The 27,433-nt window shown below is 47.7% G+C and overlaps 2 protein-coding genes across 3 annotated transcripts in view; one reads left to right on the forward strand and one right to left on the reverse strand.

Annotated features, from left to right (window-relative positions):
* MLH1 (mutL homolog 1) overlaps positions 1-23,422 on the reverse strand; it is a 37,547-nt gene extending 14,125 nt beyond the window's left edge. The window contains exons 1-12 of one of the 2 annotated variants that reach the window (XM_066244629.1): positions 23,209-23,422; positions 21,101-21,191; positions 18,380-18,478; positions 15,896-15,969; positions 13,652-13,724; positions 12,519-12,610; positions 11,095-11,137; positions 10,871-10,959; positions 8,764-8,876; positions 6,137-6,230; positions 5,130-5,283; positions 1,440-1,807 (exon numbers count right to left, since the gene is read on the reverse strand). In XM_066244629.1, coding sequence (XP_066100726.1) covers positions 1,440-1,807; positions 5,130-5,283; positions 6,137-6,230; positions 8,764-8,876; positions 10,871-10,959; positions 11,095-11,137; positions 12,519-12,610; positions 13,652-13,724; positions 15,896-15,969; positions 18,380-18,478; positions 21,101-21,191; positions 23,209-23,291 — 1,373 coding nt within the window. In that variant the 5' untranslated portion in view covers positions 23,292-23,422. The other variant, XM_066244628.1, reaches the window with a different exon arrangement.
* Positions 23,423-23,431: 9 nt separating this feature from the next.
* On the forward strand, positions 23,432-26,797 carry EPM2AIP1 (EPM2A interacting protein 1). Its single transcript, XM_066244649.1, has one exon. The coding sequence runs from the start codon at positions 23,581-23,583 to the stop codon at positions 25,405-25,407; it is 1,827 nt and encodes a 608-aa protein (XP_066100746.1). The 5' UTR covers positions 23,432-23,580; the 3' UTR covers positions 25,408-26,797.
* The last annotated feature ends 636 nt before the right edge of the window (positions 26,798-27,433 follow it).

Here is a 27,433-nt window from a genome sequence, read left to right on the forward strand (position 1 = left end):
AGTCCAGCTCAGCCCTGCAGAGCCGCAGGACCCTGCACAGGTGAGCTGACCTTCCCAAGTCTCATTGCCAGTGCCCCGCCTACCTCCAACAGACATTGTTATAACACCAACTACAAAGAGCCACGATCAAGACACACAAGGTATCCTTGCTTTCTAGCTGGGGAATCACAGTGCAACAGAAAATAGATCATTTTAAGTAGCAACAAATGCTCCGAAGATAATAATAAAGCAAGGTAACATAACAGAGAGGCGGGGAAGTGAGAGAGGACTTTAGATTAAATGGACAAAGAAGGCCTCTGGTAAGAGGCAACTTCTGAGTTGAGCTGTGAGGGACAAGAAGCCAGTCTTCCTAGGCGGAGGGAGCAGTGAGAGCATGGCGGAGGGCTGGGGGGGCGGTGGGGGTGGGATCTGTGAGCTCAGGACGGCCACAGAGCAGTGTGGCCAAAGCACCACGAAAGAGAGGGCAAGCGGTGAGCAGAGGGAGGGCAGCAGGTTCCTGTCCCAAGGGCAAAGGGGAACCGCTGCTTTTCAGCAGAGGAGGAGGACGGTCTGATTTCCGGTTTAAAAGACCTCTTAAGAGTGTGCTGTGAGGCTAAACAGCTTGTGGTAATAGTTTCCTAAGTGACAAACAGAAATGTAATGCTTCCCCAGCAGTGCTAGGAGGAGCATGGAATGCACAAATGTATGCAAAGTATCCAGCACATAGTGGATGCTCAATAAATGTCAGCTTCCTGATTGCTCTCTGGGAAGAAACCGCAGACGTCATCTCGCTAGACTGACTCAGAAGTGAGCAAACGAGTTAAATGCCTTGCCTAAGTTCCAATGGCCAGTTCGTGCTGGGGTTTGAGTGGTCAGCCACCACATGGACGGGCAGCCTTGGACAAACGCCGCTGAGCCCCGGGGCTGTAACTGCACCCAGTAACGAGGACCCACTCACACACTTAGTGGGCTGTCTTTTAAGAACCTGCAGACCGTATACTGGGAATGCTCAAGACTCACTGACAGTTATCATTCCTGTTGTTCCTGCCTCCTTCTCTACCCTGGCTCACCACTAGCTCGCATGTTTCAGGGAGTTTTGTAATTTAAATCGAGAAAAAGTATTTCTCTGAGAGGAGAGAGAACCCTCCCGATCCCTGAGGCTTCTCTCTCTAGCTCCCTCTGCTGGTCAGGCTTTGATCAAACGCCATTCCTAAAAATAAAGGGTAAATCTGATTTTCTTTCTAATGTTTTTAACTAATGCTTGGAATCATGGACATTTAAGATATTTCAAAGGTCACTATGATGGGTGACTGTCAAAACATGGTCAAAGGTAGACAGTGGACAAGGCCACAGCACTGTTCCACTGGAGGCCAAGTGTGGGTCGGCAGAGAGGAGATGCAAGTGGTCCATGAATAAAGTAGCTCAAGGTAGAGGCAGTTTTGTTAAAGAAAAGGCCATACCTGGGGTTGCCCGGGCCAGGGGGGGACCCGCTCTTCTCTGATGTTTCTGAAACATGCCCCTTTGATGCATCCCCTCCCAGGCTCTGATTCTCGGCTGCCACATCGGCAGAAGGTGGGAGTTCCAGCATTTCCTCGTCTTGCTGCTCGGCACGAGAAGGAGCTGTGCTGTCCTCTGGGACAGTGGCCTGGGGCTGACCAGCCTTGCTCACAGGCTGCAGGAAGGCGTCGAGCTTCTGTTCCCGGGAGTCTGTGCGCACCATCTGGTAGGCATAGACCTTGTCGCCACTGCTCGGAGCAGCTGAGGCGGCCGCCCCTGTGGTGGGTTTCACCGCCTCCCCAGAGGGGCCCGCCAGACCTGGAAGTAAAGTCTGTGACAGAAAAGACAGTGTGAGATTCAGAATGCGAAGGCTAGGAGTCCACGTCCCAAAACGGGCGGTACTTGAGAAAAAACTAAAACCAGGTGTGATTACCATTACGGAATTATTATAGAAGCAATCCTGACCTAAATTTGAAGTATAAAGATATACAAATATAAAACTTAAAAATTCAACAAAATCCCTCAAGTCCGTTTGAAATGGGGACATTAACATAAAGTTCTAATATTTTTAAGGTTTTTGTGGTGCTGTTAAGAAATTTCTTTTTATTGTGGCAAAATACAGACAACACAAAAGTCGGTTCTGTGGCATTCACACTGTTGTGCAACCGTCACAACCATCCATTTCCAGACATTTCTATCCTCCCTGACACTCTGCGCCCATTCTCCCCTCTCCCCAGCTCCCAGCAACCACCATTTACTGTTTACTTTTAAATATACATATTTCCCAGCTCTGTCCACTGGGAAGGCCTAAAAGCAAAGACAATCCAGTAGTAACGAGGACCCCCCCCATCCAGATTATAGTCTCTAAATACCATTCCCTAATAAAATACATCAGAGCTCCTTGGAGAAATGAACTGGAAATGTACAAAGCGAACCTATAATATCTTGTTATGCCAGAAACAAACTAGCAAAGACTAATGGAATCAGGTCAAAAGGATAAGAACACCAGCTCAAAGGGGCTTCCGTTGGTAGAATCTTGATGGAATCATTTGAGTATCAAAAAAACAAATGACCACAAGTGATTAAATTATACTGTCTTATGAACAGCTATGACACACTAAGAGAAAAAGAGGAAGACGGAGGGAGAGACAGGGACAGACAGAAAGAGAGGAAAAAGTCATAAAATGTCTTTAGAGATTGCTAGAACACCAACTCATTCCTTTACAAATTGATAATTACAGGGATAAAATTTAACATTTATCCTTACTTTCTAGTATCAGCTGTACTTCAGGATAACCAACAGTTCTAACAATTGATGGAAAGATGTCCTCTGTGGAAGAATTATAATTAACAGAAAAAAAATTATGATAGAATCAGAAAATCATAATCTTGTAATCCTAATGAAATAACTGATTCAGGTAATGGCCACCCATGAAAAGTGAAATCTTCAAGCTAAAAAGCAGTGGGGAGCTTTACAATTAAGGAATCAGTCTGTTACCTGCTGAGTTACCAAAATGACATAAGTCAGTGTGCGCCTCCTGCTGGGACGCAATGGCTTCATCTACCAAGGATTCCTGCAAAAACATTTTTAATCTGAATATAATCATGCCTCTAGATCTAATTTCCAGTTTATTAGGAAATATGGAGAATTAAAATGCCTCTCAGAATAAGACAATCCAAAGTGAGCATTACTCTACAGCAGGGGTCCCCAAACTTTTTACACAGGGACCAGTTCACTGTCCCTCAGACCGTTAGAGGGCCGCCACATACAGTGCTCCTCTCACTGACCACCAGTGAAAGAGGTGCCCCTTCCGGAAGTGCGGAGGGGGCTGGATGTGGCCCGCGGGGCCGTAGTTTGGGGACACCTGCTCTACAGGAAACCTTTAGAATGCACCAAAGGGAACAATGAAAGGTAGGGTGACTGTGTGTGTGTGTGTGTGTGTGTGTGACAGAGACAAAGAGAGGGACAGATAGGGACAGACAGACAGGAAGGGAAAGAGAAGCATCAATTCTTCTTTGAGGCACCTTAGTTGTTCATTGATTGATTTCTCATATGTGCCTTGACCAGGGGGCTACAGCAGAGCGAGTGACCCCTTGCTCAAGCCAGTGACCTTGGACTCAAGCTGGTGGGCCTTGCTCAAACCAGATGAGCCCAGGCTCAAGCTGGCGACCTTGGGGTCTCGAACCTGAGTGCTCCGCATCCCAGTCCGATGCTCTATCCACTGCACCACCGCCTAGTCAGGTGGTAGGGTGACTTTTCTAGTTTCAGAGACACTTAGAAGAGATTTAAAAGACATAACAACCAACACAATGAGTGGAACTTAACTGGATACAGATTTAAACAAAACAACTACAAAAGGATCTTTTTTGGACAATTGGGACATTTGAATATGGACCAGATATTATATTATTACTACTCATTAGTTAAAAAAAAAAAAGGGACACTGTTAAATAAGAAAAAGACTCTAACCCGTACACTAGATACTAAGTAAAAAGTAAACGCCTGGAGTAGACTTGAATGCATTCCTTTCCCCACCCGGAAGTGGAAGCAGAAGCCGGAAGTGGGAGAAAGAAAACACTATGGCAAAATGCTGATGGTTCTTAAAGCTGGGTGGTGGGTTCATGGGTATTTGTTATATTATGTATCTACTTTTGTGTGTGTTTAAACATATCCAGTAACAAAGTAAAATAAAAAGTTACAGTAGCAACTGTGCTCAAAAAACGAAAAGCCTTTCTTCAAGGACAATTAAAAGCCCTTGTTGGGCACCTATGAAACACTCACAGGTGGGTTTTAGGGAGCAGAAATGAACACAGCTACTTTGGAGCCAGGGATATGAGGGCGCTAGAACAGGCTGCAGGAGGCAGCCAATTTCCGTACCAAATGGCCTCCCTGCACACCAGGGCTTTTGCTGTACCGGCCCTGGACAGCGGAGGGCACAGCCCTGGGCAGCTGGGGAGCAGGCAGGACGTGACTCCAAGGCCCAAAAGGCAGGGAGAGAAGCAGGGACAGCTCTGAGTTTGGACCCCACCACCCACTGCAGTGCATGAGACAGAGGCAGGCCCTCTGACCCACTGCTGACCCCGGCAGGGCCAGCCCATCACTCTGCCCTATGTATGTGGGATCGCCCTGTCCTATCTCCGGAGGACAGGAACGCATGGAAAAGGTGCCCTATTCTTTTCGGACAGCTCGTTTTCCTGGGAAGTCAGGTTAAGGGCCCAGACGGAGGCAGAATGAGAAGGCAGGCCTTATGACTCCAGGCCTTATGACAATACCTTCACGGTTAGGCCCGAAGACAGAAACGTTACTAAAAGAAACTATCAAATACTTGGAGAGAAAGTCCTAAAGCAGCGGTTCTCAACCTGTGGGTCGCGACCCAGGCGGGGTCGCCTAAAGCCATTGGAAAATACATAATGCATATCAGGTATTTACATTCCGAATCATAACTGTAGCAAAATTACAGTTATGAAGTAGCCACCAAAATTATTTTTTGGTTTGGGGTCACCGCAACATGAGGAACTGTATTGCGGGGTCACGGCATTAGAAAGGTTGAGAACCACTGCCCTAAAGCAACAGGCCGAGTCTGGGCTCTCGGTCCGACGGGCACACTGGCAGGGGCAGAGGCACTGGCGGGCAGAGGGGGCCGGCTCCCCACCTGGGTGAAGTACATCCGGGAGGAGTTGGAGCCCAGGAGCTTGCCCTCGACGTGCTGCTGCACCCGCTCCAGGATGCTGTCCTCGTGCAGGAAGTGCACCTCGTGCTTCGTGGGGTGCACATTGACATCCACGTTCTGGGGGCTGATTTCTAAACTGGCAGGGAAAAAAGAGAACAGTGACCTCGGACACAGTATATACGGTGGCCAAACGACAACATGGTCAGAACTTCAGGGTCAAGTCTGAGTGACCTGGGGTCAAAAGCGGAGTCTGCCACCTAAGAGCCGTGCAGCTTTGGGGACGTTACATCATCTTCCTTTGCCTCAGCCTCCTCACTTGTAAAGTGGAGATTAAATTCATACCAAGCACTTTGCATGTAACTGGCACATTTATTACACGTCAGCTGTTATTACCATTCCAGAACTAATGGAATTTTTTATTATGTGACCTGGGGCGAGTCCATTTCTCTGGGTCGGTTTTCTCATCTGTAAACACGAACCTGTCCCCTAATTACTAACTAGCATTATATGAAGATCAAAACAGGAACATATGTGAGAAAACTTTCTATCATTAAAACATAATACAGGAGAGTCTAGAAGAAAGACTATCGATTTACTGCCTTCGCTCCATGGCCACCTTTCACTGTCTGCTCTGTGCTAATGGCACTCTGCAATGTGAACCTTTGTCAGGAACGCTCTGGAGGGACCCAGGAGGTAGAAGGGGTTTCCAGGCCAGGTTTGGGGCAACTTCTGCCTGGTTCAGGAGCAAGACATGTTATTCATCTTTTGTTTCACTAACACAGGGTCTGGCACACGGGGTTTCTCCGGGAGATTCTGCTACATGAGAGAACACGGTGCCCGTCCCCTGGGAGCAGGGACAGACATCCTTTGCTCGTGGTGCACGGGGGTCTCTCCCTCCGGGCTACCACCAGCCCGTCGCTTTCAGAGGACAGCATGACAGCATTCCCATATGCTGCGGGTCTTGGGTGAGGGGTTTGGTGTTACGTTACCTGAGGTATAGGAACGGGTGTGTGTTTTTGGGCAAATATGCTGCATACACCGTTTCAATGGCTTTTCTTAAAGAAGTTGACTCTACCAGACGATCTAAAAAATAAAATAAAAGGGGAGGAACCAGTTCGCAGCCATGCTGATGGGTGGGGTGACAGGTAAATAAATAGCCATCCCATGCCCTGAAATCACCGTGGGAAGAACGCCTCTGGAGTGACCCTCACAGCAGACTCCCAGACCAGAAGAAGCCCTTACCTGTGGCTCCGTCCCTGCACCTCACTGTGGGCTTGGGGCTCTCTCCTGTCCCCCAGGTAGCAGAAACACAACAGGGCAGTAAATTCTGCCTCCCCACTTCCCTGGCCCTCCATCAGCCCACGTGGACCACCTCTGCCCTTGCTGGGCAGTGGGCAGTGCGGCATCAGCTCTCAGACTTTCCATTCTGCAAATGCGCACCGATGACCTATCACCTGTGCCACGTGCCGGGAGCCAGCACATCGGTGAATAAGCTAATCCCAGCCCTGAGCGGTACGCACTGCTAGAGATGTGTCTGCCAGATGGTCAGATGAGGCAGCAGCTAGCTCTGCTCAGGGACTTCCAATCGTGGGGTATCCAAACTGAGTAAGGAAGGTGAGGATGAGTTTTCTGGCCGTTTCTGGCAGTAGAAATACCTGACTGTGCGTTGAAGGTAATTTAGAAAATGAGGCAGGGGCCTTGGCTGGTTGGCTCAGTGGTAGAGCTTCGGCCTGGCGTGCAGGAGTCCCGGGTTCGATTCCCTGCCAGGGCACACAGGAGAAGCGCCCATCTGCTTCTCCACCCCTCCCCTCTCCTTCCTCTCTGTCTCTCTCTTCCCCTCCTGCAGCCAGGGCTCCATTGGAGCAAAGGTGGCCCAGACGCTGGGGGTGGCTCCATAGCCTCTGCCTCAGGTGCTAGAGTGGCTCTGGTCGCAACAGAGCGATGCCCCGGATGGGCAGAGCATCGCCCCCTGGTGGGCGTGCCGGGTGGATCCCAGTCGGGCGCATCCGGGAGTCTGACTGCCTCCCCGTTTCCAGCTCCAGAAAAATACAAAAAAAAAAATTAATAAATTAAAAAAAAAAAAAAAGAAAACGAGGCAGGTTTGAAGGGGTGGAAACAATAAAAGCTGGGAGAGGTAAGTTTAAAATCAGGAAAAAATTGATTTTCAGAAAACACTGCTTTCCTTGCTCCTCAGAGGACCTGCTGATGGTCTGTTGTCCTGTGTCGGTGCAGTCAAGGCTATGTCACATCGTTTTATTTCCCATGAGGGGGGTGGCCGTGATTTTCTCAGGAGTGCTCACTACATCCACAGCCCCCTCGATAATGGCACTGTACTATCTGTGTGTCTTGACCACACAGGGCTGAGCAGGTGTGAGCACCTGGCAGAAGGACAGCCGGAGCCTTCTGCTGAGATTTCTGAACTTGAGGTCTGCAGAGGAGTGTTCTCTGTCCCTGCACCAGAGCGAGCCTGCACCGTATGAGATAACTGGCTGGCACACGGAGAGCCTGGCCCCTCTGCTACTGGGAGCTTGGTGTCAGGACCAGATTAGGTAATGCCAATGTGGAGCTTGTGTGGTAACTGCCCCGCCAGAAGCTGGATGCGACATACTCAGATGGCACTAACAGTGACCTTTGCCTGTCTGTTCTGTAGCCAACACATATGTACAAAGCGGTTCTTCTTCACGGTTGGGAAAAAACAAACAGAGAGTGTTTTCTGAGAAGCCTTGATTAAAGCAGGCTTTGTTATAGGTCAGGCTTTCATCCTTCCCAACGAAGTAGGAAGAGACCCTGCTAATGTAAGTCAGTGTAACAGAATGTGGTATAAAATACTGGCTTCCTCCTTACTGTTTCTGTATTGCTTTGAACAATTGCTGTCAAATATAGTATGTATGATCTGGGACTTTTAGAGCTGGATATCACTACCTGTGGAAGGGGGACTATCCCACTGCCAACAGCAAACAAACCGAATGAAAATTATAAAATAATTGTGACTTGCTTTGAATGATAAAGGTAAAGGATCTGTGGGATAAAAATGGTAAGAACTGACCAAAAGCAAAGACGCATCTTGTTTCAGGATGGAAAATGGAAAAATAAAAGAGGCCGTGTTTGGGATTATAAAGGTAGGAAAGGAATCCAAGAAACTCGACATTTAGTTCATTTTTCTCTCTGGCTTTTAGTGCTGTTCTTTGTATTATAAACAATTCTCATTCTGGGGCTTAGCATGGAACCCCTTTACTTCAGTAACCTTGCCCACATCCAAAGCGCCCTTCCCTGCGTCCTGCTGTGCAATTCCAGACAGTGGACCTCCATCTGGGGAGAGAACAAAGATCCGCCTAGGGCCTGCCTGGAAAGACCCCGAAGCCAGCAGGTGACAGGGGCGTGGCTCCCAGGGGCTGCCATGCCCTCTCCCGGGCTCCTCTGAGAGGCGACAGTCAGCCGCGATGAGCACATCTCAGAGGGCAGGGCAGACTTAGACCAGAAATGAATGAAAAACGCTTCCTGATCAAACCACTGGCAGCACGAGGAGTTCCTGTGTCACTGAACCTGCAGAAAGGAGCGTCCCCGTGGCCACACCCTCCCTGAAGACACAGTCCCCACCTGGTGCTCCTGCACTTACGGTTGATGAAGAGTAAGAAGATGCACTTCTTCACTGAGTAGTTGGCGTTGGATACGTAGCCTTTCATTCTGAAGGCTAGAGTTTGATCCTCACACCCAACTTCTATCAATTCTCTGGTTGGAAAAGAGAAATTTGTGAGGCTTTTGAAGATATCAGAAAATCCAGGCATTATAAAGAATCAGACTGAAAAAATCAGGGCTCCTTCCCCTAAACTAACTCTGTCAGGACTCCAGCGACTTGGTTTGCTGCGGCCCCCTGGGCCCATGTGTCAGTCTGTCTGGCCGTGCACCCATGTACCCCCCAGTCAGGGTTTCCGGCACGTTCACGATATGCCCAGCGCCGCTCTGACTGCTGGGACACAATGCCACGTCCACGCTCTGAAACCTTATTTTGCTGAAACTTTTTTTAACCTTAGTAACTACATCCCAGGGCTAAGACTCCCAAAAAGCTCATCTCTGCCGACTCCCTTAACCACACTGCACTGCACCACTACCCCACGGTGGGGCTCCCACGTGGTGTCCCCGAGCGTGTTTTAGGGGAGGGGAGGTTAGTAGGTGGAAAGAAGTCCTCACACAAGCCACACTCATTTCTGCCTGGGCCCTCCCTGAGTGCTGGTCCCTCTGCCTGGAAAGCTCCTCCTGTCAGCTGGTTCACCCCTCCCCACCCCTCACATCTCAGGGAGGACCCCTCAAAGAGCTTCCTGTCACCCTCCCCGCCCCCGGCGGTTCTCCACTGTGCCCTGTTCTCCTTGCGGCATCATGCACATCACTAAATGAATGGCATAATTATTTTTGCGTCTTTGCAACCAGAATGTGAGTCCTCTGGGAGCAAGGGCCATGGCTGCGTCATCCCCTCCTACGGAACCCTGCACATAGCCCAGCGCCCACAGAGAGCCAGCTCCCGCGAGGCACCGGCTGCACGCAGTGGGATTCTCGTGCGGTAGCAGGACGCGTCTCTGTGCACAGGGCCCAGCCGGCAGGGTCTCCCACGCACAAGGAACCGGCAAACCCTTTCTTCCCAAAACGTCTCGAGAGCCTGGTGTTCTGGAAACACGCTTTGGGAACTCTGTGGGAGTTCTAATCTCTGCCAGTCCCTAGGAATTTAGTAACAACTAATTCTGAGTCTTAAAATTTGGTTAAGAAGCTCTTAAAAGCTTCACTAGAAAGTAAACACTTTCAATTAAAAGTACACTAGAGCCCTCTCTTAGCTCCGGGAGCACAATTTCAAAACAATTAATTCATTAATACTTAATTAGTAAGAAAAAGGTAACTGAAAGCAAATCGACTGTTCCCTCGTTAGAAACTTGGTTTTGCTCAAAGAATGAATAACTTGTCCTTCAAAGGAGAAAACTGGGTTCTGTGCCTACTGCTGCTGTTTTTAAGATTTGGAGGGGAAAAAAAGATGATTTGAAAGAGTGAAGTCGGGCCGTCTCGCTGGTCCGTGTATCCCGAGCGCCTGAGGCACACCTGGCAGACACAGAGGGACGTATTTCCCGTTCTGTTTGTAACACAGGCACTCTGCGCTTTGTGAGTCCTGAGGATTTTAGCTGGGAATGCGTGACAGACATGCTGTTTTGGGTGGTGGTGGACATGGTGGCAGAGGAATCTGCAATGTGAGCAATTGTTGCTCTTAGGCTTTGAAGATTTGGTGACACTCACAAGTCTGCTTGCCACCAGGGACGGAAGTCTTTAAGGACAGGAAATATTGTACCTATCTTTACATCCTTGACTTCTGGCATGAAGCTTGGAATATAGGAAAAAATGAATAAATGTTGAATGATAATAAATGAAATCCTTAAGTTGATGATAATGGAAATACAAGGAGAAAGGGGAGCACTGGCAGAGATTAGAACTCCCACTGCTACAATAGAAATACTTGGAAGAAGAGACCTAGAAAGACACACTGATTTACACAGCCCAACTAAGACAGAACACGCACCCAAGGAGTGTTAGTTACGTGAAATAATGACTCTGATATTAACAAGTCTGAAGCAGGGAAACTAGCCTGCATATCTGATTAAAGCAAACTCTTAAGGAAGATGCTATCTTATCCAAAATAATGTGATGCAAGGCCGAGGATATTTTAAAAATGTAAGTTCCCGACATACCGGCTAACAGCACTTCCAAAGATGGAGCGAATATTGTCCACAGTCGTGGCGTTGGGCAGTGTTCTAATGTCCGCAACTGTCTCTCCTTGCTGATAAACAGAAATACGAGTGACTGTTCACAGCAGTGACAGAACAGCACGACCTCTTCTCCACCGGCAAGCTACAAAAAATCCTTTTTTTCTTTTATAATACATAACCACCCACCCCGTGAAGCAAGAACTTACTTTTTTAACTGAGAAACTAATGCCTGAATTGTGTATCGAATACCTGCCGAAGAGAAAAACGAAACAGTGAGCAGAGTGGCCAAACGCACCGTGTGCGTCAGAGCCCCCTTTCAGGTAATGAACTCGTGGGGTGAAGTGATGTAAACAAAGCTAGATACAAACAAAAACATCTCCACGGACCCCATTTTACCCACAGGACAGTAAGCCGGCAGGGACTTCATAGAGCTATCAATGCTAACTGTGGCTGACTCCTACAAAACACAGGTGCCACGCTGCATTCGAGGCTGCTGACCAGACTCAAGGACCTCTCAGTACAATTTCCTCCTCGCCTAGTTTTACTTTCACAAACTTGAAGGGTCTGGGTTGCCCCAAGGACATCGTGAGAATTAAGCTTTCACAACCCCCGCACCCCGATTCTCGCCTGGAACCCTCCATACACCTGCTTCACACCCGCCTCTGCCCCAGGACCTCCCAGCGTCCCCTGGCGGGCCATTCCTGACCACGCTGCCCCCAGGGACCCCAAGAACTGAAGGGCTGTGTCTAGCGAAATGCGCTAACTCAGGAACAATCAATCACTCCCTCTCCCACACCTAGGACCCCACAGCCCACTACAGCTCCTTTCCTTCCAGGACATGATTAGTATTCTGACACTGATTTATACAATTCCAGGGGAAAGCGAAGAAACTTGATGTCTAATCTGTTCCACTTTATTAGGGGCAAATGTTTTACGCAGTTTTGATTTTTTAGAAATGCTGCACAATGGTTGACATGTCTGTCAGAATTCAAGGACACGCAGGCGGAGAGCCCATGCTGGAGTCACGGTGCCAGCAGGTGACGTCTATCACGAAGTCATCCCCCTGCCCTGAGTCCCTTCCCCTTCTTCTGTGACCAGCCCCAGTCTTCCTTCGGGAAACCACCTCTTCCCCATTCCGCCGGATACAGCCTTAGTCAGCCTGCCAAGCGGGGTCTTCTACCCACAAATACGGGCACACGATGGGCGGGGGACCCACGCCATGCCAGTCAGATGCATTCTCCTGAGAAAGCGGCTTCTGAGCAGAGTCAAGGACAGAAAGAACTGGAACAGGTCACTGTTACATCGCTGAGCCGCCCTGGTTCTCGTCCTCCCACGGAACAGCTGTCCATACTTCTTGCCCCTCGGTGAGTCACTCCTAGCCTTCCAATAAATTTATTCTGGGCTCCAGTTAGCTACAGTCCATTGGTTTTGCTTGTCACCAAAGAACCTGACTGATACAGACCCTAGTGCTCTCTCCTGGGACAAGAGAGAAAAGCCGGACTAGAGACTAAACCTCGACCAGAAGCATTCTGCCTCGTGTCCCAGCGTGGCGACCGTTCTCAGTTCCCAAGCCTGGAACCCACTCCTCTGGCGAGAGCGCTCACAGGCCCACCCACATTCGGAACTGTACCTGCCAACAACTTCCAAAATTTTCCCATACTCTTCACTGGGATTTTTAAAAGCTTTCCTCCTTGTGGGGATGTTGTAGAAAAGGTCCTCCACCTGAACGGAAGATTGAGGTTTTTTTGTAAATTCACAGATATGGAAATAAAGACCCAAGCAGTCCACCTAACACTGGTCTTCAGTCGGAGAATCTCACTTTATTTATGGACAGCGCTAACTGGGGGAGGGGCGGAGATAGGGCACCCTTAACAAAGGACACAGCGCTAACTGGGGGAGGGGCAGAGATAGGGTACCCTTAACAAAGGACGTTAGGGGTATTTTTCCTGCTTCCCACATCCGTTCACTGATTTCCGAGGGACTGCGGCTCGCTCTACATCTGGCTCTGGGACTATGGCGGCAAATTAAGCACAGTCCTGCCCAGAGTGACACAGGAGTTAGTGGGGCAAACATAAATTTACAGACAAGTATGATATCACGTGGAACTCAAACATTTTCAGACTAAGAACAATTACGAAATTTCTGAGATCACCGGGGTTCCTGGACATCACACTGTGGTCACCTGGATCTCTCTTAACACAAACCTGGGAGCACACCCTCACCTCTGCCCGCCCACCTCGGCAAGCCCGGGGTTATCTGCAGGGGGGCGTGCTCCAGCTGGGCTGGCGGTGGAGGGGTGGGATGCACACAGTGGATGCTTAAGGGGGACACAGAATGGACAGAGACCAAATCTGGCCCCACAGAAATGAGGTGGCGTAATGGCCTCTCTCCTAATACACTCAAATACTCAAACACCCTCTGAGTGGGCAGGCCTTCTCTATTCCACTCGACAGCTGAGAAAAGCGAGGTGAAGGGACATTAAATGACGTGACTCTGGACACAGAACCACTGGAGTGGCTAGGCTGGGACTCTCACTTCTCGTAACTTCTGGAGCCAAGATTAAGGTTCTTTCAGGGATGGATAGGCTGCTAAGCCACAAAAATCAATAACCATTTCCCTTGGGTAGAGAGTGGTATCTTGGGGTTTCTATTAATTGACAGAAAGTCATTTTACTATTCCTTTTGAAAGTTCAGAGACAATTCTAGTTCGATACTTACACAAAGCTCTTTCTCAACAATGAGCCCCGCCACGTCCCGTCCTTACCGTGATCTGGGTGCCCTGGTTGCCGGCACACGGCTTCGGGGGTGCTTTCAGCTTTCCATCCGAGTAACTTGCTCTAATCGGAAAGCAGGAAAGATCAGATATCCAACAGAAACCGAATACTTACCCGAAGGATAAACAAGAAAATTACACCAATGACACATTAAAATACAGCCATGTTATTATATATTGTCTTAATTACCCTTTTCCTCTTTATTTTTCCTTTACTTCTGTAAATGTTTCAATAACTATAACTATATATATATATATATCCCTGTTTTTCTAGCAAATATTTCCTTTTATTTCTTGAGTTTTGAGCTACAAAGAAGTTTTGCCAGTGCCTAAGATGACAGTAAAACCTTTTCAATAATTCTGTACTCATTTATTGAGGGGCTACTGTGTAGCAGGCCTGCAGAGACCCCAGGAAAAAGAAAGGCCTTAGAAAGCTCTGGATCTAGTGAGGACACAGACTTTTACCAGAAGTACAGAAAAATGGGCCAAGTGAGCGAGAGAAGGAAACATTCAGCCTGGGGGGGGGGGGGCAGGAGGAAGTGTCACAGAAGAGGGGACAATCCCTCTGGGCTCCAGGGAGGAGGAGTGTCGGGGGGGAGGGCAGGGAGCCCACCCGGGAAGAGAGGCACGTGAACAGCAGGACAGAGGAGGGGACAATCCCTCTGGGCTCCAGGGAGGAGGAGTGTCGGGGGGGAGGGCAGGGAGCCCACCCGGGAAGAGAGGCGCGTGAACAGCAGCACAGAGCCGTTAGGAAACCCGGCAGCTGGGGGTGTGGGGGAGGGGCTGTGAGGGGGACCCAGGGCACATGGCGAGGGCGCTAACTGCCATGACAACTCTGGGTTTCTTCTGGCCTTGGAAGGGGAGCCACAGAGCACACGAGTGGGCACGAGACATGATCTCAGAGGTGAAGACACGAAGTTGTCTTCCGGGCTATTTAGGAGGACATGAACTCACAACGTCTCCCCATTTTGTGAGGCCCTCTAATCACATCAGCCCCCCAGATCCTAGGGTGGCAACAATCCGCATGGAGTCAAACTCCTCCAGCATCAGTGCTGGATACTCTGAAACGCTCCACCTTCCACTGCTCTACACATCCGTCTGTTCAAGAGGCTGAGAGCCTGACCTGTGGTGGCACAGTGGATAAAGCATCGACCTGGAAATGCTGAGATCGCCAGTTCAAAACCCTGGGCTTGCCTGGTCAAGGCACATATGGGAGTTGATGCTTCCGGCTCCTCCCCCTTCTCTCTCTCTGTCTCTCTCTCCTCTGTCTCCCTCTGTTTCTCCTCTCTAATAATGAATAAATAAATAAATTAATTAATTAAAAAAAAAAAAAAAGAGGCTGAGAAACAGGCCCACGAGTGAACGAATGGCCAGTGCCTAGAAAAACAAACGTGATTCTGATTCCTTGAATGCTGTTCCTGTTCTGCGCCGAGGCCATCCGTCAGCCTCTGGTAACTGGGCCAGCACAGCACAGTCAGTGGCTGCCGTGAGAAGGTAAGCCAGCACAGGACACACGAGGTGGGGAGCTGGTGGCTATGAGCACAGTCAGTGGCTGCCGTGAGAAGGTAAGCCAGCACAGGACACACGAGGTGGGGAGCTGGTGGCTATGAGCACAGTCAGTGGCTGCCGTGAGAAGGTAAGCCAGCACAGGACACACGAGGTGGGGAGCTGGTGGCTATGAGCACAGTCAGTGGCTGCTGTGAGAAGGTAAGCCAGCACAGGACACACGAGGTGGGGAGCTGGTGGCTATGAGCACAGTCAGTGGCTGCTGTGAGAAGGTAAGCCAGCACAGGACACACATGAGGTGGGGAGCTGATGGCTATGAGCACAGTCAGTGGCTGCTGTGAGAAGGTAAGCCAGCATAGGGCACACATGGGGCGGGGGGCTGGTGGCTATGAGCCAGCTGAGGGGCTGTGAGCCTCCGCACCCCAGCCACAGCCCAGTGGTCAGCTCAATGCACCACCTGACCACTTAAGACTGTCTCTGTATTATAGACACCTTGCCAGACACTTGAAAGACGTCACATCTTTATCTTTTAAGAATCCATGAAATAACATTATTACCTAATAACTCTCCATATGGATTATCAACTAATCCAAAGGGAAGCAAGAAAATTTACCCAAGATCTCAGCCAAAAAACCCCAGTAACACTGGTGTTTAGGTAGGATTACTCTAGACGCACACTCAAGCAAATCTCTGGATGAATACATATGAATAAAAGAAGAGGGACTATACCTGTATGCGCACTTTCCATCAGCTGTTTTGGTTGTAATGGTAACGTGAGCCACGTGGCTTATGCTGGCCAAAGCCTAAGAAAGAAAAGGAAATGGAATGAAATAAAAATCCATGCTGAGCCTGACCGGGTGGTGGCACAGAGGAGAGAGCGTCGGACTGGGATGCAGAGGACCCAGGTCCGAGACCCCGAGGTCTCCAACTTGAGCGTGTGCTCATCTGGTTTGAGCAAAGCTCACCAGCTTGGACCCAAGGTCGCTGGCTTGGCCTGCTATAGCCCCACGGTCAAGGCACATATGAGAAGGCAATCAATGAACAACTAAGGTGTCGCAACGAAAAACTAATTATTGATGCTTCTCATCTCTCCCCATTCCTGCCTGTCTGTCCCTATCTGTCCCTCTCTCTGACTCTCTGTCTCTGTAAAAAAAAAAAAAAAATCCATGCTGAGCCAACCCTGTCACATCAATACGGGAAAGGGATCTAAACTGCCTCTTCCATTCTGTATTAACAAATGGCAACAGTGAGAGCTGTGTTCACTGTGATAACATGTTTTAAAATCAAGGAGACTATCAAGTTGAATCTGTAGGATAATTACTAAAACAAGGGAAAAATATATTAAAAAATCCAAAAGGAAACACATCATCAAAGAATTACTATATTAATAGCAATTCTGTCTAGATGTAGAGTTATAGGCATGTTAAATATTCTCAATAGTTTGTCTTCCAACAACTTTAAAACTTGCCATCAGCCTCACCAGAGAGTGGCGCAGGGGACAGAGCATCGGACTGGGATGCGGAGGACCCAGGTTCGAGACCCTGAGGTTGCCAGCTTGAGTGCGGGTTCATCTGGTTTGAGCAAAGCTCACCAGCTTGGACCCAAGGTCGCTGACTTGAGCAAGGGGTTACTCGGTCTGCTGTAGCCCCACGGTCAAGGCACATATGAGAAAGCAATGAACAACTGAAGTGTCACAATGAAAAATTGATGCTTCTCATCTCTCTCCCTTCCTGTCTGTCCCTATCTATCCCTTCTCTGTCAAAACAAAAACAAAACAAAACAAAAACTTGCCATCAGATATGGATCAGAGAGTCACTCGAAATAAATAATTTTGTGTACTTTTTTACCATTAAAAATGTAAAATTTGAGACATGTGTGAGGAAGGACATTAAACAGACACAGCACCACCTGCCCCCGGGAGAGGGAGCGCCACTGGCAGACGGTCCCGCTGTTTCCGGGGCCTCTGCACAGGCACTGGAGCAAGCAGACAGCAGCACAGCTGCGAGTCCACCTCGCAGGGTGCACGTCCCCAGTCTGCCCCTTTCCAGCTGTGCGCCCCGCCCTGCGACTTAGTCTCACAGGGTCAGTTTCCTCACGTGTGAAACGGTCAAACAAAACTTGTTCTGCAGAGTTGTCGAGTGTCACGGAGTTATTACCTACGCAGTGCTGGGGCCACAGTGGCACCAGAAACCCCTCAATACACTTTCTTCCTAAACTGCAGTGAAATAGTAACCCCAAGGACACCCTACCGCTAGGCCAGGGCTCTAGGAGGGGGCGGGCTTAGAGACTGACCCAGGACGTTGCCAAGGCAGAGTGAAACGGCTTTGCTAGAGCTCAGTCTGAGGTGTAACGTCAGGGGAGCCTGAGGGTAAGCACCCTGATATTGCCCCTACCTGAAGCAAGGGGGGCCCACTAGGAGCCACGGGGTGCTTGAGGCCACCCTGGTTTGATCTGAATTACAGCGATCGGGTCTGCGCTGCTTTTTAATGTTAAAGAGTTAAATAAAAGTAATACATGCACATGATAAAAAACTGAAGAACTATAGAAAGGCCTAAAATGAAAAGTAATTCCCCTCCCCCAGTTTCATTCTCATTCCCCTCAAATGTCTATTTCATAACAGCCTCTCCAGTAAGTACCCCAGCGCCTCCAGGGAGGACACACAGCCCTGCCCACACGTGTACTGAGACCAAGGGATGTCCATGTCCTCTGTCCCCAGAACTGTGAGATAACAAATCTGTGTTGTTTTAAGCCACTAAGCCTGTGGTCATTTTCATCAGTAACAATGAGCACTTTGTAATACAAAGTGTCTAAAAAGTATACATACTTTTACTCACCAAGGTTATTTCTATAGGTTCTCGGATCATGCAGTTTCCCAGCCTCAGTATCGTTTAGCATGCTCCCTTGCCCCCTATATTTTCTGTACATTGGTACTTAGATTTAACTACTGATCAGGGTCCCATCTGATTTCTGGACAAGAAACCTTTGTAGGAGTTGTTGCATTCTTCCACCAAGAGACATATTATGTCAGTTTTGGCAACCTGAATTTGTTTACTTAGATTTATATTTATTTAACAAGTAAGAATGTTAAAAGTTAAATGAAATAGATGCACATGATAAAACTGTATCTTACTCATCTGTTGAGAGGCATGCTAACAAACGGCAGAAATGTCATCACAGAGGATATGTCACACATTTATGTGGCCCGTGGCTTACCTCACCCCGAAAGCCATAGGTAGAAATACTAGCTAAATCCTCGAAGGACTCCAGCTTACTTGTAGTGAACCTCTCACACACAATATCCAGATCTTCCTTCTAAAAGATACCAAAAAAGAAGAAAATAATTGTTACTCATTTTAAAAAATATATTTTTGAATCTCTCTTTTCTTGAATGTGTCCCAGAAGAAGTTCCCCTTAGGAGAAGCGTCTGTAAATTAGCAGGAACTTCCTCACGTGGCATCCAGAAGGCCACACTGACCGGGCTCCTCCTTCTCACGGTCTCACCCGCCCTGACAGCGGAGGAACCCGGGGCCACACCTGGACCTCTTCTCTACCTACACACACTCTCGCGATACCTCATCCAGTCTCATGGACTGTATAAGAATTACTAGGCCCTGGCCAGTTGGCTCGGTGGTAGAGCGTCGGCCTGACGTGCAGAAGTCCCAGGTTCGATTCCCGGCCAGGGCACACAGGAGAGGCGCCCATCTGCTTCTCCACCCCTCCCCCTCTCCTTCCTCTCTGTCTCTCTCTTCCCCTCCCGCAGCCAAGGCTGCATTGGAGCAAAGATGGCCCGGGAGCTGGGGATGGCTCCTTGGCCCCTGCCCCAGGCGCTAGAGTGGCTCTGGTCGCAGCAGAGCAACACCCCGGAGGGGCAGAGCATCGCCCCCTGGTGGGCAGAGTGTCGCCCCCTGGTGGGCGTGCCGGGTGGATCCCGGTTGGGCGCATGCGGGAGTCTGTTTCTCCCTGTTTCTAGCTTCAGAAAAATACAAAAAAAAAAAAAAAAAAAGAATTACTAGAGAACTTTTTTAGTAAAAATCTAGAAACATTTTATAGACGCATTTAATTGTAGTAAAATACACAAAATAAAATTTCCCATGGTAACTATTTCTGAGTGTACGATGCTGTGGCCATCATCAGCATCCGTGGTCCCAAACTGAAACTGTACCCAATGAACAAACTCATCATCCCTCTGCCAGGCCCCTCGTAACCAACCATCGTTCTGCCTTCCGTCTCTATGAATTGAACTACTTCAGGAACCTCACAATGAGGAATCATACAATGTTTGTCCTTTCGTGCCTGGCTTATTTCACAGGGTGTAATGTCTTCAAGATTCATTATTGTGGTAGCACCTGTCAAAATTTCATTCCTTTTTAAGGCTGAATAATATTTCACCATATGTATAAATGACATCTTGTTAATTTATTTATTTGTTGATACTTGGGTTGCTTCCACCTTTTGGCCACTGTAAATATGTTGCTGTAAGCGTGGGTGTACAAATCTCAATTCTTAGAGTATATACCCAGAAGTGGAACTGCTGGAGTATGGGGTAATTGTTTAATTTTTCAAGGAATCATTATACCATTTTCCACAGTGGCTGCACTATTTACATCCCCACTGACAATGCACAGGGTTCCAATTTCTCTACATCCTTGCCAATATTTTCTTTCTCTTCTCTCCCTTTTTTTATTTTGCTATCCTAGCGCATGTCAAGTAGTGTGTCACTGTAGTTTTACTTGTATTTCACAAATTAGTGATGCCGAGCATGTTTTCATGTGAGTCTCATGCCTTTTAATACCATCAAAATGCAATATACCAAATTTTTATCTCTAGCTCAAACTTCTACCCACACTCCAGACTCACACACATAACAACTAAAAGCCATCTTAAGTTTATCATGCTCCTAAGAGAACCTGTGATCTTCCCCCAAACCTACTTCCTCCATAGTCTTTCCCATCAGTGAATGGCAACTTGTTACCATTTGCACAGGCAAAAACCTTGAAGTCATTCTGGACTCCTCTTTCTCTCACACCCTACATCAACAAATTCTGAGAGCTCTTCTGCGTAATCAACCCAGACTTGCACTGCTTCTTATGGTTCTTCTGAGACTAAACTGGTCCAAGGCACCCTAACCCGTCCTCCAGACTGCGACAAAAGCATTCTCACTGCTTCTGTCCTATCCCCCTAGTCTACTTTCCACACTGTAGACAAAGGATTCTTATAAGACTCATTAAACCAAACCTGGCCAATTGGCTCAAGGGATACAGCATTGGCCTGACGTGTGGACATCCAGGGTTTGATCCCTGGTCAGGGTACACGTGAAAAGTTCCCCTCCCTCCCCTTTCTCTCTCTCTTTGCCTTGATTTGAGGGCTGAGGATGGCTTGGTAGGGAGTTGCCAGGTGGATCCTGGTCAGGCAGGGGTACGTGTGGGAGTCTATCTCTTCTCACTTCAAACAAACAAACAAACTCACTAAACCATGTTACCTCTTTGCTCAACACCCTCGACTAGCACCCCACCTTATTCAGAGTAAAAGCCAAACATTTCCCAGTGGCCCACAAGGTCCGACATGATCAGTCTGCTTATCTTTCAGATCTTATCTCCTGTTCTAGACACACAGGCCTCCCTACTGATCCCTCCATGTCAGCTGTGCTTCCATTTCATGGTTTTTGCATGTACTGTTCTCTATGCCCAAAACTCATCCTTTAAGTGGCTTCATGACTCACCCCTTACCTCCTTAGGCCCCTGCACCGTGCCCAGTGTAGAACAGAAACTCAATAAACACTTACTGTCGGTGCTGAATTTTTCAGTCAGACAATCCCTGAGTTTCTAGAACACACACAAGCCCCAAGTTTCCAGAACAGGGAACCGCTTGGCCCGCCGCGTGCTGCAGATGTATCACAGGTGCTCACAGACCCTGCTCCTCGCAGGGCTTGCTTACCCGGATCCCGGTGCCGTTGTCTTGGATCTGAATCAGCTTCAGGCCTCCCTCTTTTACAACCACTTGAATACTTGTGGATTTTGCATCTAAGCTGGCAAATTAAACAGAAGAAACATACAGGTCTGTAACTACCCCAGTGCACAAATTTTAATATGAGCCAAAGATAAACAAATTCCAGATAAGATAGTCTGTAATATTTTTCCTTTGTTTTATAGGCTCTGTGACTACATTGATACCAGTTTGGAGAAAGGGAAGAGAGGGTCATAAGTGGCCAACCATCATTCCCAACAGGATATTCACCACCATTTCTGTTCCTCTAAGAAATAAAATAAAAAACGTAGGTCCTTTTAGCATGCCTTTTTCTTAACCTCTTCTCTACTAATTCTACCATCTGTCACTTGAACTTTATTCAGCCTCAGGTTCCCAAATGACGCTAATAAAATGTCATTAAAAATTCTAAATGTTTTTCTCTACTCATACCTTAAGAAAATATATTTATGTTACGGGAAAGAAAAGATGGCAATGCAGAAAGTTCTTTAAGAAGCTATTATCTTTTGTATTTTCAAAGAGAAGTCTACGAGCACAGAGTACCTGCTAGAGAAAACGAACTCCAGCTGCTGCTATATGGGAAAGAGAAGTTATGGACTCCTCACACAGAAAACTCTTTATTCAGAAATAGGACAGTACGTTACTTAAATATTAAAGACCTTTCTCAGGAGCCCCTGAGTTGAAGCTGTTTAGCCATCTTGGCTTACATATTAAAAAGAACATAACTGAATCCATACAAAGTCTCTGCTTAGAGCTCATTATAAGCCACTAAACTAGTATGTTTAGTTTTGTCGTATGGGATCCTGGCACAGTTCAATAATACCCAGTGTTCTTTCAGTTAATTCTAACTGTAGAAACAAAAGCCAGCCTTCACAAACTATGTAATTCAAGTCAAAATAAGAAACTGTTCCTAGGTCCCTGTTCCTTCTGTCCTCTACCTGCTAATCCTCTGTCTTCTCCTTTGTAGTCCTTTCCAATCCTCTTATTCTCACTGGTTTGTGTTTTCACAATAAATCCCTTTACAAACGTACCATTCCTCCCTGGGGCATTTTCTTTTCTTCCTTTAAAGTATGGGTTTTAGCAACATCAATTGACTTTAACACAAAGGAACTTATCTAATGTTTCGGTACATTATGAGCATGTGTTCTTTGAGGTGTACAGTTTACACCCATCTTTCTTTCCACGTTTTTAACCTCTTCCCTCATATTGTTTGACATTTCCAAACTCCAGAATCCACGGAACACCTCATTAAACCAGGTGTCCGACACGCCCCCCTCCATAAAGTAAAGGGCCGGATAGCATTAAGTGGGGTCACTAAATTAATTTTCAAAAATCACAAATTAAACCCAGTGCAAGTCCATCGGTCTGTCCTAACATCTTAATTAACTTAGAACAAAACTCTAAAAGAATTGTAAACTTGAGTGTGCATGTTTTGGAATAAGCAGGTAAATTGGAATAAGCAGGCAACTAATACAATGCAAGATGAAGAGATCCCCCCCCCACCACCACCGAAAATGTTTATTTTTAAATAACCTTATTTACCTTAATATTAATGTTTTATTAGATTGATATTAAATACTTTATTTAAAATTATTATAAAATGTGAGCTTTCTGCATATATAACAAAAAATATTTTCTTTAGGTAATGGCAGCATTAAAACAATACTGCGTGGCTTTCTACTTGCTGCCCCCAAACAGCCCAAAAAAGTCTCGCGACAGCGCGGGGGGGAAGCGAGAAGGAAGGACCCCCAAGGCCCCACGCAATGGGGCATGCGCAGTGAGGCGTGTCTGCGCCATTCGGGTGTGCTGCCCGTTAGTTAAGTCGTGGCTTCTAAGGAAGCCCGGCTCGACTCCCTCCGTACCAGTTCTCAATCATCTCCTTGATGGCGTTAGCCGGCCGCTGGATAACTTCCCCTGCGGCGATGCGGTTCACCACTGTCTCGTCCAACCGCCGAATAACGCCCGCTACAAGCGACATTTTGGCGCCAGAGGAGCCCAGATCACTTGGAGATGCTCGGCGGACGCGCCGGCAGCCAATCACCAGAGCGCTTCGTGCTTACATCATTCCCTTCGCTCGGTTTACGCCGTCCAGCCCCCTACCCTTTCCAGCGAAGCACCGCTTCCGAGCCAGGGGGCTATTCATTGGGCAGCTTGAATGCCAGTCAAGTTTTTTAGGCCCGTGGGTCTCTGGGTGTCTTCGTCCCTCCCGAAAGCCACTTAAATCCGCTAGCTAGAAGGGTTTGCGCCTGCGCGGTAGAAATCACTGCCCGCTATTCCGGCCAATAGAAACGAGGTGCCCTAGCGGGAGGTTGGTGTCGCGCAGCTCGGGTGATCTGGCGCAGAGCGTAGGTGGTGTTTGGCGCTTGCTCCTGCTCCGCCCCTCTTCTTGCAGTCGCCGGGAGATCTGCCCAGCTCTTGTGCTTTCCAGTATAATGTGGATGACACCTAAGAGAAGCAAAATGGAAGTCGAGGAGACTCGGGGATTCCGGCCCGAGTGGACCCAGCGTTATTTGGTGGTGGAGCCTACGGAAGGCGAAGGGGCCCAGTGTCTGATCTGTGCCCACCTCATCGCATCCACCTACGAACGGGACGTCAGGCGCCACTACGAGGCCGAGCACAGGTACTACCAGCGGTATGTGGAGGAGGGCGAGCGCGCGGCCCTGGTGGAGCAGCTGCGGCAGGGCGAGGTGCCCGAGATGGTCCCGCTCACCCCCGAGGAGAGAGCTGCTCGTGCAGGCCTCGGGATCGCCCGCCTCTTGGCCTTGAACGGTCGCGGCTGGGGTGAGGGGGACTATGTCCACCAGTGCCTGGAAGTGATGCTGAGAGATGTGCTACCGGATCACGTAGACGTTTTGGGTGGCATTGATTTAACTCCAGAGATCACTCGGCAGAGGGTCCTGAACATTAACGAGAATCTACGCAGTCAGCTTTTTAACCGAGCCAAGGACTTTAAAGCCTATTCCCTCGCTTTGGACGACCAGGCTTTTGTGGCCTATGAGAACTACCTCCTGGTCTTTGTCCGCGGCGTGGACCAGGACCTGGAGGTGCAAGAAGAGCTCTTGACCATAATTAATCTGACTCATCACTTCAGTGTTGGTGCTCTCATGGCGGCAATCCTTGAGGCCCTGCAGACAGCAGGGCTCAGCTTGCAGCGAATGGTGGGACTGACCACGACCCACACGCTGAGGATGATTGGTGAGAACTCAGGACTGGTGTCCTACATGAGAGAAAAGGCCGTAAGCCCCAACTGTTGGAACGTCATTCATTATTCGGGATTCCTTCACTTGGAGCTGTTGAGCTCCTACGATGTCGATGTGAATCAGGTCATAAACACCGTGTCTGAATGGATCCTTTTGATTAAGACAAGAGGCATTAGGAGACCCGAATTTCAAGCTTTACTAACCGCATCTGAATCAGAGCACGGCGAAAGGGTAAATGGACGGTGTCTCAATAATTGGCTTAGAAGAGGGAAAACTTTGAAAGCAATATTTTTGTTAAGGAAAGAGATAGAAACATTCCTGGTTTCAGTAGGGGCAACAACAGTCCACTTCACAGACCAACAGTGGCTTTGTGACTTTGGCTTCTTGGTGGATATTATGAACCACCTTCGAGAACTCAGCGAACTGTTGCGGTTCAATAGAGTCTTCGCTGCCACTGCCTTCGACCATATTTGTACCTTTGAAGCCAAGCTGAGTTTGCTTCACAGACATATTGAGGAAAAAAACCTAACACACTTTGCTGCCTTGAGAGAAGTTGTTGATGAGCTTAAACAGCATATTAAAGAAGAAGAAAATATATTTGATCCTGATCGGTATAAAGTGGTGCTCTGTCGCCTCCAAAAAGATTTTGATAGACATTTCAAGGACCTCAAGTTCATTAAAAAGGACTTAGAACTGTTTGCAAATCCATTTAACTTTAAGCCGGAGTACGCACCAATTTCAGTAAGGGTGGAGCTAACAAAACTTCAGGCAACTACTGACCTTTGGGAAGAGTACAGAAACAAAGACTTGGGGCAGTTCTATGCTGGACTGTCTGCTGAATCTTACCCGATTATCAAAGGGGTTGCATGTAAGGTGGCATCCCTGTTTGATAGTAGCGAAATCTGCGAAAAGGCTTTTTCATATTTGGTTCGGAACCAACACACTTTGAGCCAGCCATTGACAGATGAGCATCTCCACGCCCTGTTTAGGATCGCCACAACTGCCATTGAGCCGCATTGGGATGCTCTCGTGAGAGCAAGAAATGGACCTAATGCATAAGCCTTTTGTAGTACAACATTGAAACACTCGCCAAGAATCCAGTTCTAAAAGTAAACATTTGAGTTTTCAAATTTACTGATTTGCCTTGTGAGAAGGCACCAAGTTTATTCACTCAGATTGATCACAATTCAGATTCTTCTGACAGGTGTCTTTTTTTTTTTTTTCCATCTCAAGAGGCAGCATCAGACTGGAAACGTGCAAACGCGTCTTTTAAAACTTAATGACAAGATCATTGTCTTTTTTGATTTTATGATATAATTGTTTTTTTAAGAAGTGTAGTGCTGATCATGGGAGTTGAATTAGAAGTCTGTTTTTAAGGTGTTCTGAGGAAATTTTAGCTCGTATTTTAATGATATGTTAAAATTCTGATGCAGATAGTCTGAAATAATCAACTTCTTATATTCTGTTTGAGCCAATTTGCAGAAACTCACATAGGTTTAGAAGTTTCTGAAAAGGAAGAACATGTTCACTGGAGGTACTTTGTCTATCAAAACGTTTGAAACTTTTTTTAAACAGTTGTGATTCTGAGGTCAGTACTGACAGATCACCTCCCTCTCACCTCCTTATCTGCCCAGTGATAATGATATTACTAATAGAGAAAATAAGTAGAATTTTAGGAGCAAGAATTATTTTTAAGTGGCTGATTAGAAGGCTTCCTGCAATATGGCGATCAGACAAACCAATTATTGGAGGTTTCCCCTGAATTTTTCACAATTAGGTGCTGTTCTACCAGGTTGCCTATTAAAGGACTATGGTAAGTATAGAGTCTTAATGATTGCCTATTAGTAATACTTTTTTCTGTCGTAGACAAATGTTTGGCCGTGTCAAAAAGGATGAGGCAAAAAGATTTCTACACTCCAGGATCAGGAGGTGTGAGATACATTAGCTTATTTGTCCTATCTGCATGGGTGTTACTGCTTTATAAAGAAATCCTGCTTAAAGGAAACTTTATTTTATAGTGATATAGTATCAGATTTTGTTAGCTGCTGGAAATGGATTTATTAGAGAATTCGAAACTGCCTTCCACATTCTGTGTTTAAGACAGTGTACAAGTAGAAATACTTAAGAAGCAGCTTTATTCAGATTGAGCAATTTCTTATTTCTAGTGAGCTATCTGCTTTGTGCTAAAACAACTTTTAAACTTATGTTATCCAAGAAAAGCAAACCTTACAGTAAAGCCAAATATGTAAAATGACTTAAAAACAGGACCTAGTTTATAGATTGACTCACAGTACAGTTTGAAAACGTGTGCACAAGTCCTGTCTTAACTATTGTAACATACTATTCTATGGTCATTAGTCCAGCAAATTTAAGGAACCAGGATACAACCAAGAATTAAGAAGGAATTGATACCGGAGCAACCAGAATAGTGCCATAAGAACCCAGGGCCCTAGCCCTGGCTGGTTGGCTCAGCGGTAGAGCGTCGGCCTAGCGTGCGGAGGACCCGGGTTCGATTCCCGGCCAGGGCACATAGGAGAAGCGCCCATTTGCTTCTCCACCACTCCGCCGCGCCTTCCTCTCTGTCTCTCTCTTCCCCTCCCGCAGCTAAGGCTCCATTGGAGCAAAGATGGCCCGGGCGCTGGGGATGGCTCTGTGGCCTCTGCCCCAGGCGCTAGAGTGGCTCTGGTCGCAACATGGCGACACCCAGGAGGGTCGCAACATGGCGACGCCCAGGATGGGCAGAGTATCGCCCCCTGGTGGGCAGAGCGTCGCCCCCTGGTGGGCGTGCCGGGTGGATCCCGGTCAGGCGCATGCGGGAGTCTGTCTGACTGTCTCTCCCTGTTTCCAGCTTCAGAAAAATGCAAAAAAAAAAAAAAAGAACCCAGGGCCCTAAATGTGTCGGTGGTTCTCAACCAGAGGCAGTAAAGCCTTGTTCCAGAGGTAGTTGGGACGTACAGAGGACTTCTTTGGTTGTTACTCTTATGGGGTGTTCTGGCACTTACATGCATAGGGATAATCTAGCACACTGAAGAATCATTCCTCTCCAAGTGCCAGTAGACCCCCCCCCCCAGAATAGATTATTTTA

Source organism: Saccopteryx bilineata, chromosome 10 (assembly GCF_036850765.1).
Source record: "Saccopteryx bilineata isolate mSacBil1 chromosome 10, mSacBil1_pri_phased_curated, whole genome shotgun sequence".
NCBI lineage: Eukaryota > Metazoa > Chordata > Mammalia > Chiroptera > Emballonuridae > Saccopteryx > Saccopteryx bilineata.

Bases quoted from the DNA above. Each gene is read 5' to 3' on its own strand.
- EPM2AIP1 (XM_066244649.1), top strand. From the start codon at position 23,581: ATGTGGATGACACCTAAGAGAAGCAAAATGGAAGTCGAGGAGACTCGG.